This window comes from Delphinapterus leucas, chromosome 13 (assembly GCF_059928025.1).
Source record: "Delphinapterus leucas isolate spDelLeu-1000000601 "Yukka" chromosome 13, BTC_Dleu_Yukka2, whole genome shotgun sequence".
In the NCBI taxonomy this organism is placed as follows: domain Eukaryota; kingdom Metazoa; phylum Chordata; class Mammalia; order Artiodactyla; family Monodontidae; genus Delphinapterus; species Delphinapterus leucas.
Genome location: NC_143141.1, coordinates 62169938 through 62185446, shown reverse-complemented (window position 1 = coordinate 62185446; position 15509 = coordinate 62169938). Strand labels below are relative to the sequence as shown.

Sequence of the window (15509 nt, the reverse complement as noted above, 5' to 3'; positions counted from 1 at the left end):
AATTAAAAAATTAAATGACATAAAATAATCTATTGTCATGAGAAAAAACATAAAACAATGTAAAGTTCAGTGCGTACAGTTCATATGTATAAATATTCATTACAATGTTAACAGTGTTTATCTCTAGGGGGCAAGGTTATGAATGGTTTATGTTTTCTTCCATTTGCTCACTGTTCTTACCAAATTTGGCAAACATGCACCCCATTTTGTGATATAAAGAAAAAATTGGACACGGCCTTGAAAGGAAGCTTCTAACAACTGAGAGATCAACTTCATTCAATACAGTTATTTAACTGAGAAAGGAATAGAGAAACCTCAGTCAAGATGGTCTTTGGTCCCACTCTTACCACATACACCCCTGGCCCCTTCAAGAGGGGAACAGTATGTAAGGTAAAATAATTTTCCTGTGTGCAGAAATCTAATTTCAGATTCTTTGGTTGTTTGGATACTCTAAAACGACAAATGAAAAATAAAGGTAATATACTATATAAAATAAAATTTGAAAGATAGATACAAGAATGCAAATGATTGGGCTTCCCTGGTGGCGCAGTGGTTGAGAGTCCACCTGCCGATGTAGGGGACGCGGGTTCGTGCCCCGGTCTGGGAAGATCCCACATGCCGCGGAGCGGCTGGTCCCGTGAGCCATGGCCGCTGAGCCTGCGCGTCCGGAGCCTGTGCTCCTCAACGGGAGAGGCCACAACAGTGAGAGGTCCGCGTACCGCAAAAAAAAAAAAAAAAAAGAATGCAAAAGTGATTGTTGGGATTGTATTTCTTTGCTTATTAATATTTCCTATTATCCTTACAAAGAATGTATTTAGTCTCATCTAAATAATGGGGTCTGTCTGGGAAGGGATGGAGGGTTGATTTTTAGCCTTTTCTGGTTCTTTCAGTAGTCATGGATATGGCAAATCCTTAGATGGAAGGAAGGCATCATACATACTATACACAAAGCAGGTACATTTCACAGGGTGAGGAGGGGGAGTGGAAGAGATGAAGAGGATATTTCCTGGCCATTAGGTGCTGGCCTAGAGCTCAGAGACATGAAGGTACCCAGGACAGGCCATAAAGTGGAACAAAAACTCTAAAAAACAAATTTCACCCACTATAAAATATTCCCAGGGCCGGCTGTGAAGGGAAGAGATATGTCTCTCTTGGTTTCCTTCCAACCCCTCCTGTCAAGCAATGAAGGACTGTAGAGTGAGGCCAAAGTCCTCTTTTAATTTTGTATTACAGCAACACATTTTATTTACTAAGAGTTGATTTTATTGACTTCAACTCACAAAATTGCTTTGCATATTCACTGGACCTGACAAATACTTTTTACAAGCTTGATAAGGGATTTGTGCCCTTGGCATGTCTGGGAAGGGATGTCACGCCCGTCTTTTATCATTTGTACCTGGGCTCTTACTAGAGATGTCATTTGTTATGCAAAGACCAGAGAATAAGGGGTAGGGCTCTCTCTAAGCTGCTGTGAATATGTGATGAGTCTGAGCTCTCCTGTCATGTTTTGTCCTTGTCTCTCTCCCAGGTACCGACACAGCTTAGTATTTAATAAATGTCTTTTGATAAACAGCTCTTAGTTTTACAACATCTTACAATTTTTAAAGCACTTCCACAGATGTCATACTATTTGTTCTTCCTGACAGTTCTGGGGTGGGGGGTGGCTGGGAACAGTACCATCAGCCCCATTTTTTCAGGTAGGGAAACTGAAGCTCCCTAGGGTGGATGGGCTGTGAGTGCAGAGGGTGAGCCTAGAACCCACAGTCAGTGATGCCTGTTGCCCAGGTCTTCACGCTGCAGTCTCGTTTCTAGGATCCTTTATCATATCCTGTTCTCACCACATATTACCCCATGCTCTGAACCTAACACACCTAGATTGCCTAACTCCCAAGGCTGCTGCGGATATCAAAGGGATAATTACACAAGTGTACTTTTTGAACAATGAAGCTATGCAAATGTAGTTACTGTTCTGCGTTCAATGCAAAGGCTCTGCCCTCATGAAATCATTAATACCTTGGTGTGGATCATTTGTTGCATATTCTGAAGCTATAATGAGGCAGGCTGGGACCCTTTACTGGAGTGCTTGCACCTGGACAATACTCTCCTCAAGTAACAAAATACAGAGAAACTAGAAGGGATTCAAAATAACTGCATGCATGTGCAATTGACGCAAATTATGGACAAAAAGATACAAAAAGACCAAGAAAACTCAAGTGCCACTTCTGAAGAGCCTGGAGCAAAAGCAGGGTACTGTGCCTGCCCCCTGCACACCCACCACCAAAGGGGTGGGCAGACCACCTAAGCCAGCCCTCTGGCCCAACCACTGGACACCCCCCTAGCCTCACCCCGTATAAGGAACAAACTTGCCCTCCCTTGGCGAGTGGGCAAGCAAGGGAAACTGTTACTTGCTTTTGCTCCCCGCTGCTGCAGCAGGGGCCCAAATAAAGCCTTGCCTGAATTTCTTTTCTGGTCTCTGATCGATTTCTATTGATTAAGGGGGCCAAGAATCCTGGTTGGTAACAATAACCCAGAATATTTAGATGGGAGGAGAAAGGGTGTTGGGAAGAAACACTCAAGGCACTGAAATTCTATCTGGTCAGAACAGATGGCGTGGGAGTGACAAGAGTACTAGCTACCAGAGAGAGAAGGAAAACACCAGGTAACTCAAAGGCATTATTTGAAGTGGGGGGTCCAAGGAATGCAATACTTTTTCATAGTTTCTAAGACTAGAACTGTCTGGGTAAGTCTGCAAAGGGAACACCAAAGGCTTCAGTGATTAGGTGACTTGCCAACCATCAGTGCTATAAGGAGTCATACCACCCTATTAAAATACCATCCCCACACACACTCGATTCCACGATCCTGTTTTGTTTTCTTAACAATATTCATCCTCACTGCTAGCTGAAGTTTATCATATTTTTGTTAAGTGTCTGGCTTCATGGGGTTAAACACCTGTCTTCTATTTCCCTCTAACTCCACCGTGTAGAACAGGGCCTAGCACTTAGTGTGCGCTCACTAAATAGTTGTAAAATAAATAAATGAAAACGAAGGCAGAATAGCTCAGAAGCCTGTGCTTTGCCACTGTATCATATTGCTCCCTTTGTTTTAATTTTTTAAAAATTTCCATGCCTAGTGACTGGTGAAGAGGGAAGACTGCTTGAATATTTGAGGATCAAAGATGCCACGTTGCCTCAGGGAGTCAGTGTGGGGGTTCCTCATTAGCTGTCGGTATCTGTCAGAACAGTTTTTTAATTTTGAATATTACTAGTCGTTAATATCCCCCCATAGACTCAGCTCAGGTGTAGAAGCTGTAGAAGATCAGGTTTAATTCTTATTCTTAGGACAAGAACACTTGGTATAGCAGAAGTTACTGACGTCAGGTTCTTGTATGTGGTTTGCCCCCTTTCTCCTGAAATGTGAAACTCCAGAAGCTCAGAAGAAAGGACAGGCAGTGCCTGGAACCATTCCTAATGCAGCCTCACACTGAGAGCCGACGCCCTCTAAACAGCCGGCCTCTCATTTGACAAATGGGTTAGTTTAGGGGCTTTGGTTTGCCATATTTCAACCATCTGAGGCATCACCATAACTAGAATCCTTCAGAGCAGGACATTTTCACAATCCTTGTGCACAATTATGATTATTTTTCTTTTGCAACTGTAAGTCAGGAATGAAAAGGTGTAATTAGTCCTCTACTGGGCCCATTTGTGGACCCCAGTGGGGATCATTTTAGTTTGGGACTACAGCAAGCCCTGCTTGTTATCTCAACACATGTGGGGTTTTTTTGTTTGTTTTTTTGTTTCTTTTTACAGAGGTAACCTAATAATAGCTTGAAATTTATGGAGGACCATGTCAAAAAGCCCCCTGGGCTCCAGAGGGCAGGGGAGGGGAGAGGGGAGGGAAAACACCACATAATTTCCTGATTGTAAATAACTGAACCAATATAAGCTCTTTTCTCCTGGTACACAAAATATTGGATTTATAGGTGCTGAGCTAAACAAAGGTTATCAAAAATGGTCACGAACAGAATTGGCATTTCTGGATCATGTGCCAGAAAATGTGGCTGAACCATATAAAGCATTTTATCGATTTAAATCCTTTTCTGGAATAAAGCAGAGTATAAACAGTCATACATAGCTCGTGCTTCCTTCCTGCGGAGAGGCAGGATGCAAAGTCTGTGTGCTGAGGGGCAACAATGGCGTTCCAGCTGGCATCGTGCATAAATGCCAAGCACCATGATTTCATAGCCAGAATACACACTATCCCCAACAGATACTAAAATTCTTCTACAGTCACATGTAAGATTCGCCTTGTAAACTGAGTTAGCATCTCATTTGCCTTTTCTAAAAATACCAATGCACCTTAAATTTGTTTTGTTGCTCATGCGGTACTCATGACATGGAAATTAAATTATGCTTTTTTATAGCCCACGGTTTTTTAAGTTTAGTAACAATGTATCGTTCTTGGTGGGGGGTGGGGTCCTGGCACATGCCTCTGTTCTATAGGCCTTGGTCTCTGTTCCTAATGGTTTCCATGGATTTGTACTGATCCAAAGGCCAACACGGTGATACACAGGGGCCATGGATGAGAATAAGCAGCTGAACTTGCCTCCTTAGTACTGTGTTATGATAAACGAACTAAAGGACTTTTAAAGTTTTTATTTTGTATTAAACGAGGTGTTACCCCAAGATTCATAGCGCTAATTCTAAGTACCACTGTGTGATATTTTCTCCCAGCAATCCCTAATATATGAGCCAAGGTTACTGCTGGCGGGAGGGTAATGGGACTGTTTTAAAAGGTGAGCAAATCCATATATGCACAAAACAATGAAGATGAAAAACATCTCACACACGTAGACTGTAAACGTCTGTAGGGATTTTGTGATGAAATAAAAATGTTTAAATCTTACAGAATCCATGGTAAATCCCTAACATCATGTAGAACAAGTATAATTACTATCACATAGGGAATCCATGACATTTTTGCATTAAAATCGGTCCTCTTAAATATTGAGAACAGACAAATCTGTCAAGTCAAAAAGTATATTAGTGGTTATCTGGGGCTGGAGATAGAAACAGCGATTACCTATGTATGGCCATGAGGGGTCTTCCTGGGGTTATGAAACATTCTAAACCTGGATCAGGTTGTAATGGTTGCACAACACAGTAAATTTACTAAAAAAAAAAAAATCACTGAATTGTATACTTCAAATGGGTGAATTTTATGGTATATAAATTATGTCTCAATAAAGTTGCTTAAAAATGCAGGCTGGGGCTTGAATTTAAAAGAAAAGAAAAAAGCAGTGGCCCTTGAAAACTGTCATTTTCATTATCTTATATTTTCAAATGTGCAAAGGGAGAAATGAAAGTCATCACCTGTACATTGTTTACCAGTCACTCAGTAAAGACCCACACTTGTTAATCCTCGGGAAGGAAAACACCTAACATGCTCTCCCTACACTTGACGCTTGCTCCCTTTGGAATACACCTTGAGATAGAAAAGAGGAAGCTTACATTTGTTTACAATGCACATCCATAATACCACGTCTCTAAACACAAAACACACACACACACACACACACACACACACACGCGCGCGCGCGCGCCCCTGAACAGCATGATGTTTCCGCCAGGTGCCCATGCAGCGCTGCCCTTTGAGAAAAAGAGGGGTTGTAACTGACAATGAAAAAAACTTAAAAGGATTGAACACAAACTCTTCTTTTGTAGAGTTTAAGTTTTGTAGAAGGAATAAAGGATGCAAATACAATTTTGAAATGGGTCTTTTCCAGGCTGGCTTTTACTAAATGCTTTTGGGCTTGCTGCATACAGTCTATTTTTAGTTTAGGATAATAGGCATTTCTGGTGCCATTTATGGAGCAAACGTTGTGAAATCTGGTGTCTGGCTTTACTTCACTTTGCTCTGTCCTTGTAAAGTTTTGCTTACGTAGGATCCCTTCAATTTTAATGACATCACCCATTCGTGGGAAAGTGCGCTAGAAAGTACAGGGTGTTTTACCCCCCAACAGCTTCTCACTGATGTGAGGTTAAGATAAGTTTCCATGAAAAGACATTTGAGTGTTTGGGGTGGCCCGGGGCTGCTCCTCTGGCTGTGTCCCTGGGTGGCTTTGCCTCCTGGCCTGACTACAGATCAGAGGGCCCATTTGCAGCAGTTCTGACCTTTCCTGGTGGCAAAGAAACTGAGTGTGTATTACAGCATTTGAAAACAAAATATACCTGCCCTTTAGGGTCCTCTTGGGAGAACTGACACCATAGCCAGTGGGAAATCTTGGCTCAGAGTAAATAATTCTGTTTTCATTCCCATTTAAGATGATGTGAAATGTTAATCCTCCAGTTTTACATGTATACACACGGGAGCAGTGGCACTTCCTCTTCAACTTGCGCTGAGTTGAAATGCCAGTGCTCAGGGGTTAAAGCTCACAGAGAGTCAGTGGCACGGCAGGAGACAGGAACACATTTGGGGATGTTCACCTCATCAGAATTCTTAACATAGGATAATAATAAAAATAGCCTGAGAATGTTCTTGACTTTCTGTTTCTTCAATGGCTGCAATATAGCAGAGCTAAAAATACCGTGGGAAGCCTAAACCCATTTATCAGTACGTTCAAGGAGAAGGGGAAAGAGGTCTAACATTTTTTATCAGGTCCACTATATGTAGGGCCTTGCACTGGATACTTTACAAAGGCATTCTCATATAGTCCTCAACTCTGAGGTGGATTTTCATGTGCCCATTATCCAGGTTAAGACACTAAGGCTGAGAGAAATTAAGCAATTTGCCTCTAGTAAGTGGGGGAGGGTGGGTTTGAACTCAGGTCTATTCGAATCTAGAATTCATGTTCTTTTATACTCTGTTGGTGCATGTTCACTAACATGGCACTAGAGAAGATTCTGCATAATTTTTCTGAGATTGAGACTGTTAACCAGTTAACCTGTGAGTCCAGCAACGAGAACACCGCATCTGTTTGAAGTAGAATGGAGAGGAAGTGATTCAGTCAGTCTGATTCCATCTCCAAGGTAGCTCAGATGACTGCGGGAGTTCAGAGTGACTGGGTACAATATCCCCTAAGAAGAGTTTTGTTCTGGGTGGGGTGCTGCTGTGTTGCCTTATGACCCCATCTCTTTGGTTAGCTCAGGGGCAGGCTGAGTGTGTATGCGGCTAGATGCTTTGGACGGTAACCTCTAGCGATCCTGCCCCCTGGGCTTCTACTTCTGCTAGAACACTGACACTTGATTTCCTAAGCTGCCCTTAAGTCTTTGCAGAACGTGACTGCTGAGAGAGCATCCCCAATACACCCTTCCTGGGCCCCACTGACCCCAGTGCCTGGGCAGCCACATATCACAGGCAGCTTTGGTCTAGACCTGGAATGGCCTAACCTCCCTTGTGGTTTCGCTTAGCAGCCCATGGCTGTGCTGATGAAGGTTATCTTGGCATGCTATTTTTCACCAGCTAGGTCAGAGTTGAACATGTTTAAGAGTTTCCAGTCATCTTAGTATTTCCTACATATAAAAATTGAAACACTAAGAATCTATGGGTAGAAGATTAGGTCTTTATTCATTTCTGAAGTTTTTTGAAGCATGGACTCCATGAGGTGTTTGATGCCAAAGGGAATAATGATAGTGTCGGACCTCAAGGAGCTTGAGTATAATCCATTGTTGCATGCTTTAAAAATGGAAAATACTAAAATTAAGGCAAAAAGGGAAATGAGGAATTTCCCCCAAATTGTAAGCTATATGGGAAAGAGTATATGCAATGCTTACTTTGAAACTAAATCCCAGGTGGAATGATAGAGCGGTTAAATAAGATTATAAGAAAGAGATAATATGGATTCCACCATTTACCACTGATATAAACTTGGATGAAATATGGTCAAGTCATTTCTCTATAAGCCTTAATTTTCTCATGTACTGGTGCTCGCTCTCCTATATGCTGTTAAGTAGCCTTTACACAGGGCCACCACTATACACATCCATGGATGTGGTACCCCGTACAGCTCCAGGGCATCATTTAGATGATGCTGAGCTCTTGAGATTGCAGCATACAACCTGTGCAACCATGTAAATCACTTCAGGATCCACTTAGAGATGAAGCAGGAGGACATAAGTTGTAAGTAAATGTTACTTAAGCATACTCTAGACTATCTTCGTTTTCAGAGGTGTTAGAAGTCAGGAAATTGAAAACTGAAGAAAAGGAATCAATTGCTAATTTTTTGTTACAAAAACAAATATATTTTCAAGCACAGTGCCAAACAGATAGAAAAATCTCATTTTCAGGAGATGGGTCTAAGGGACCAAAATACCTTGGGAGGAGGGAAAGTCACTTCAAATAACTTAATGATATAACCTAAACAAGATAATAAATAATGTATAATGTACAAATGGTATTTATGCCTAGCACACAGTTGGAGCTACGTAATAAATTAAAAGAATTTCCTTCTCTGGTCATAAAACTTTTCATTCTCATTTTCTGATGGTTTCTATTCCTTTTTTGGCATTTTGAGAGTTGATCTCAGTGTAAATAATGATAATTATTTCTTGCATTTTATACCAACTTACAGTTTACAAAGTGCTCTGAAATCTGTATTACTTAAATCTCATCAACTCTTTAAATTGCCATGGGTTATTATGGCTATTTTGTAGGCAAGAAAAGCAAGGCTGGGTCAAGAAATTAATTCCAGCAACACAGTGAATAATGGTTAGAAGTTCTCTTTCCTGAATTCAGTTCTAAAGTTCGTTTCTATACCCTCTTGGTGTATATTCACCAACACTGCAATCAGAGAACAAAGTGAACAGCTAGTATGGCTGTTTTATATCATGTTATTTCCTATGGTATATAGAGGTCTGGAAGTGGTAACTTAAAAATGACATATAATTTCTCTAAAGAAAGATTTTTTTAAAGAGATTCCATATACAAAATAGGGAAAGCCCCCTAAAATTGTCTATTTCCTACTCCTCCATGCCTTAAAATCTAGGGCGAAATAATTCCTACTTGACAGAACTCAAAGCATATTCAAAACACTGCAAGCAAACAGAAGTCTGACAATGCCAATGGTTAAGGGGCAGCCTAGAATACCCAAGTTTTAAACTGTTCTAGTCCCAAGAGTAAACAACCAGTAAAGGGAAGATAAAGTGGGCAGTAGGCGAGCTTCAGGCACAAGCCCAACCAAGATGTATGGAGAAAGACCAAGGCAGGACTTAGGTCAAACTATTCCCAACTCATCAACATCTCGGAGTTTCCTCTGTAATTCAGGAGGAACGCTTACTTCTATTTGACTTGACTGAAAAGGAGCAAGAGATGAAAGAAAAAAATCCATATTTGGAATATGACGTAGAAGCTTGTCTTGACTTAATACACACAAGTTTTACTCAAGTAAATGACTATGTGCTAAAAGAATGTCAATTACAGGTGGTCCCTGCTACAGAAAAGGCTGGGCTAGAAGTGTTCCTCGAATTTTGAGCCTGTTTTTCCGGAGAAGCAATGTGATAATAACATGGTTATGAACCTATGACTGGCTACTGCAAAATGCCTATTTAGCACTTCACAGAGAATACCTAAAGTTTTTCGGGCTCCGGACGCGCAGGCCCAGTGGCCATGGCTCACGGGCCCAGCCGCTCCGCGGCATGTGGGATCTTCCCGGACCGGGGCACGAACCCGCGGCCCCTGCATCGGCAGGCGGACTCTCAACCACTGCGCCACCAGGGAAGCCCCCAAGAATACCTAAAGTTTTTAACAGCACTGGACTGAGTTCTGGGTCTTAGAAGCAGAGATTATAGGAGAGAAAAGAATGAAGAGGGAAAACACTATCTTCCTCCTCAGTTCCCACCATAGACTCAACTATGAATGAGAAAAAAATGTTTCTGCTCTGAGACTCTTAGTGCTCTGAAGTTTAGTTTTGACCGTTCTTACTACAGTAACCTACTCAGGTATATTCTACTCGTCAAAAATAAGCTACACTATAGAAATAGCTGTTCATCTCCCTTGATTCTAACTTTAATTCTTAGCTGAATCTACAAGGTGTTAGGAAGAAAGCAATCTGACAAACAAATTCATACTCATGTGTAAATGATTGTCCATTAATTTATAATATACACATACACAAACACATGCACAAACATAATTGCATTACTTATGTGTTAGCTAGGCATCATTCTGGGGGCCAGGGATATAACAGTGGAAAAGGGCAAGGTTTCTGCTCCCGTGAAGCTTACATTTCAGTGAGGAGGGCTGGCCAATAATAACACTCCAAAACAAATAAACAAAAAAATCCACAAAGTTATAAATAGGGTGATATAATACAGGAAAACTGGGTGACCACTTTGCATCGTGTGGTTAGGGAAGGTCTCTTTGAATAGGTGACATTTAAGATGAGATATAATTGAAGACAAAGAGCCAGTCTTGTGCACATGAAGAGGAAGAGCACTTTGGACAGCTAGCACAACACTGAGGAAGGAATGGACTTGGTGCATGAAGGACAAGAAAAAGGCCAGTGGGGCTGAAGAGCAGTGGGCAAGGAGGTAAACAGAACAGAAACACAGGAAGGGGCCAAATCACTCGGTCTTTGTAAGCCAGATTTATGCTTTTGAAGTTTATCCTAAGTGAAAGAGGAAGCCTTGGAAAACTGTAAGGAGAAATGTGGTCTGAGTTACATCTTAAAACAATCTCTAGCAGAAGCATGGAGACAGTTAGGGGGCTACTGCAGGGATCAGATGAGAGAGAATGGCTGCCTAGACTAGCATGGCTGTGGTAGAGACAGCTAAGTGGGTCTGATCAAGATATACTGTAGAGGAGAGATCTGCAGGAGTTATGAATGGATTCACTGGGGAGGAGGAAAAAGGAATCAGGAACACCTGGGTAGATAATACTGTTTTCCTGAGAAAGGTGAGATATGGGAAGAATAGGTTAGGTTGAAGGATAAGGCAGCTGGGCAGTAGAAGCCAACAGTTCTATTTGGATATGGTAATTTTGAGCTGTGAATTACACATCCAGCCTTGATATAGGAAGGCGGTTGGTATATGAATCTAGAACGCAGGGAAAAGTTGAGGCTGGGGAGCTACATTGGGTACTCACTGGCATATCGATGGCATTTAAGCCTTGGATACTGGGATGATGGCCCAGGGGGTGAGCATGGACCAAGAAGAGGCCTGGGGACCAGGCTCTGGCTCTCTCCAACATTGAGAGGTGGGAAGAGACTGTTCCTCTCTTCTCCAGACAGGCGGCTCTGTAGAAGGGCCATTCAGGCAAAGAGGCTGTTCCTCTATTAACAGTTGTGGGTCTTTAAGCTCTTATAGGCACACCTGAGGGTGGTCAGGAGTCCTTTTCTGCCAGTAGATTATAATGGAACATTTCACTACCAGTTGGTATGAAGAAGCTCTGTCTCACCTGCAAAGTCATAAGCTCTTTTTTCCAAGATTTTGAATATGGTAAAAAAAAAAATACTATTAATGAGATACATAGATATTGAATCCTGCCCTGAGGCAGGAGGACTAATAGGGAAGGTTTTCAATGCCCATAAGGCCATCACAATCTAAGAATCTAAGTCTCACCTCCAGGAGGAAGCAGTTTACCAAACACTAGCCAGGAACCCTTCTGCCTTAGGAAAACTGTCAAGACTTCAGCCTAGACAAAGAGCTGGGCCCCAGGACCAATACAGATGAACGGTAGGGGTAAGTGAAGAGAATTAGTTCTCTTTTTTCTTCTGCCTATAGCAACTGGGCTTCGTCACTTGAGAACAATAGCATCTTTTTTCCCCCTGATAAGTCAGGAAATATAATAAAGCAATGCTCTTGTTTATGGTTTGCTTTGCTGTGCAAAAGCTTTGAAGTTTCATTAGGTCCCATTTGTTTATTTTTGTTTTTATTGCCATTTCTCTAGGAGGTGGGTCAAAAAGGATCTTGCTGTGATTTATGTCATAGAGTGTTCTGCCTATGTTTTCCTCTAAGAGTTTGATAGTTTCTGGCCTTACATTTAGGTCTTTAATCCATTCTGAGCTTATTTTTGTGTATGGTGTTAGGGAGTGTTCTAATCTCATACTTTTACATGTACCTGTCCGGTTTTCCCATCACCACTTATTGAAGAGGCAAAGTGAGAGAGTGGCATGGACATATATACACTACCAAACGTAAAATAGATAGCTAGTGGGAAGCAGCCGCATAGCACAGGGAGATCAGCTCGGTGCTTTGTGACCACCTAGAGGGGTGGGATAGGGAGGGTGGGAGGGAGGGAGACGCAAGAGGGAAGAGATATGGGAACATATGTATATGTATAACTGATTCACTTTGTTATAAAGCAGAAACTAACACACCACTGTAAAGCAATTATACTCCAATAAAGATGTAAAAAAAAAAAATAAAGCAATGCTCTGAAGCATCAGGGTTGAAGAATAAAGTCAGAAATATTGAACAAGATGCTGAATGAACAATTGGCCGTTTTTGGCGGGGGGAGGTTTATATAGATATGATCATCTGAGATTATCTGTGAATATATTGTTTGGGGAGTATGCTACACAGTTAATACTGCAGCAAATTATAGGAATTCTCCCACTAACAGAGCAAAGAAATCTGTTTCCCAATGGGAAGAATTTACGGCAGTGTAGGGAAACCATTTTGACAACTAATGACTCGCTGTATTATCCCACAGGCTTTCTTACCTCTTGACACCCCTACCTGGGTTCTGAGCTGCTTTTAAATGGCAGAACAAATGACTCCGAGCACTAGGTTCACTGTAATCCACATTTCATGTTACACAAGAGATTTTAATCATACGGCTTCCATACTGTTCAAAAGAGTTCATTAATACAAGAGATACAGAGCCATTTTGGCAGATTGGTATATAGAAAAAGGAGCCAGCTTTGAGATACTGGTATGACGAGTTGAGAAAAAGAGAAAAACACCCCAAGACATTTTCAGGCCCAAGGATTTCATGTAGGGAAAACATTTTTAAAATCCCTTTTAAAGCAAGAGAGGCATTCGGTAGGATCTGACTTCGGATGCTGACTTTTCAGAAAGGCAGGCTAATTTTGGATAACTGTCGTGAGACCTAAGTTTGCCTTCATTACCATAATTTGCACACATTCTCCTCAAGCGTTAAACCCATGGCCGAGAGTGTGTACTAACTTGAGCACCGCTTGATAGTGATTTAAGCCTTAAGGAAAGAAGGCTCCCCCAGACATTTTCCTATAGTAACCTCTGATAGAGCCATGGCTAACGATGATGCTTAGTTCCTGTGGTTGTATACTTGTTCTCTAAACAAAGCAACTTAATACGAATACTTTTAAGTTTTTCCTCTTGCTTGCTACATTTCTGGTCATTTTGGGAAAAAGTTAAAAATAAAGACCAAATATAGACCTGTTGGAACACCGCTGGGGTTGAGGGGGAATCAATCGACCCCGGTTGATCACCAGTCAACCAGACGACTCCGCACAGCCCTGCAAAGGCGGGGAGGGAGAACACTCTCGAAATCCCTCAGCTCCTCCATTAACTCAGCTGGACCCCCAAAACCATGCTGGGCCCAGCATGATCAGGACTCCTAAACAGTCGATCAGTTGTAATACACCATGTGCCACGGCTCACCAGGATATATCTGGACCTTTCATCCATCCTTCGTTTCTCAAGGGGGGAGGCGTCCAAATTCATACTCGTCAGATCCTCCTTAGCCATTCAACACCATATCACAAGAGCTGCTCTTTTATTGAATTCCACGTCCCAGATGCTTTCCTAGCTATATATTTTTATAGGCGTTTTCTCCAATCCTTACCCTGATCCTGCAAGTTAATCTGGTTGTCCCTATTTCATAAATGAAGAAACCGAGGCTCAGAGAAGTAATCTATCCATAGTCACTGAGATAATGAATATCTGAGAAGAACAGCCAGTGATTTCAGTCAAGAGACACATGGTTTAAACTGTGCTTGCTTTCAGACTCAAAAGCCAGGTTGCCAACTATGGCAAGTGTTAATAGAAGTCACAGCATTTTCATTAAGGCTGTGGCAAAGTGGGAAAGTGGGAGAGGAACGGCACCATCCGCAGGGCTGTATTTCCCCTCAATTCCTGCCTTTTCCCAAGCCCACTGCAACCCTTGTCATTGACCTTCTGTTGGTAGAGATGCAAGTCTTGTTGCTCTAAGTTGAGACTACACATCTGTCAAGAGGTCAACTAGCGATGGGAAGTAGGTCCAGAACTTCAGTTACAATAAGCTCTGATGTGTATCAGAATCACCTGTGAGCTCAGCACACATTTCTGGGCCCTTCTTTAGACCTTCTGACTCCATAGGTTGGCTGTGGGTCTCAGGCATTTGCATTTTTAAAAACAAACTCCCAGGTAATTCTGATGCCCATCAAAGTTTGAAAATTACTGCTCTCAATGTTATGTTCAGGAGGACGAGGTCTTACTTAGAAGAGCGAGTACACATAACGAGCTACAGTTGCAGGCTGGAAGAAAAATTCAGCTTAGCGGGAATGCATGAAGGGATGTCCACCTGGCCTGCTTATTTTGCTCAGGATAACTTTTTCCTGTTCTGATCCATGTCTGTTTTCTATTTACTCCCATTAATGTTTGGGTCAAGAGAATCATCAGGTCTTAAGTATTTATCTTAGTTACCCAACAAATACAGCGCTTCATCCAAACTTGACTAAATACGTAGAAGACAGAAATTTTGTTCTTGAAGATAATTCTGTAGTTGTGTTTTTGAAAGTTCTAATTGTAATGGGAAGCTGACCTATCAAACTATCCATCAAATCAATCTGCTCTCCGTGCAGGCAGGCCCTCTGGGAATGCTAACCTGTCATGATGATACTGACCAGCTTTCTAACCTTGAGAAATGCCATGATGATGTTCTGGCAGTGACATTATGCACAGCTCTGGGCTTTTGTCTTTCATAGGCCTGGTTTGTTAGCACGGCACTTGAAATTGTAGGAACAAAAGGGTCAAGAAAGCAAATGGGCTTCCACTCCTGGGGGAATCACACAGGGATGTATTCATTACCTGGCACTGAGGTTCCAAGCGCGACGAACACTACCGCGGTCACCGAATCCTTCAGGCCGATGGTGCAGCCAAAGTGGGAAGCCAGGTCTCCGATGAAAGCCGTCAGTAGGCCAATCATGAGGATGGATACGATGAAACATGCCCAGCCATTCCAGTATTCTGTAGGGGGGACGAAGGCGAAGAGAACCTTCCAGAACACAGTCAGAAAGTGCATCACGTAATCGAAGCAGGAGGGCAGCTTCTCCTCCCCACATTCATCGTCGTCATCATCTTCCCCTAGAGAGAAAGGAATGAAGAATATTTCATCAAAATCTGTGCTATCAGGGTTTTCCTCTCTCCCACTTTCTCCTTCCTAGGCCTGTTGGCCCTCCCTTGAGAGGTGGGTGAAGCTTTGGGTTTTCCAAGAGTCAATCATAATCAACCAAGTCATTATTAAAGTACTGACATGCCCCCTCGCTGTGGTTCACAGATCAATAGCAAAACCTTAAGCCCCAACCAGTTCCGGTTACATGCAATCAACAC

At 42.2% G+C, this 15509-nt stretch overlaps 1 protein-coding gene across 13 annotated transcripts in view; it reads right to left on the bottom strand.

The window, feature by feature from the left end:
* The window catches only part of SLC8A1 (solute carrier family 8 member A1), a 360075-nt gene that overhangs the window by 44511 nt on the left and 300055 nt on the right, over window positions 1–15509 (bottom strand). For all 13 annotated transcript variants that reach the window (XM_089923245.1, XM_089923246.1, XM_089923243.1 and 10 more), the window contains one exon: window positions 14988–15263. In XM_089923245.1, the coding sequence (XP_089779371.1) occupies window positions 14988–15263 (276 nt within the window). The remainder of the gene's footprint in view (window positions 1–14987; window positions 15264–15509) is intronic.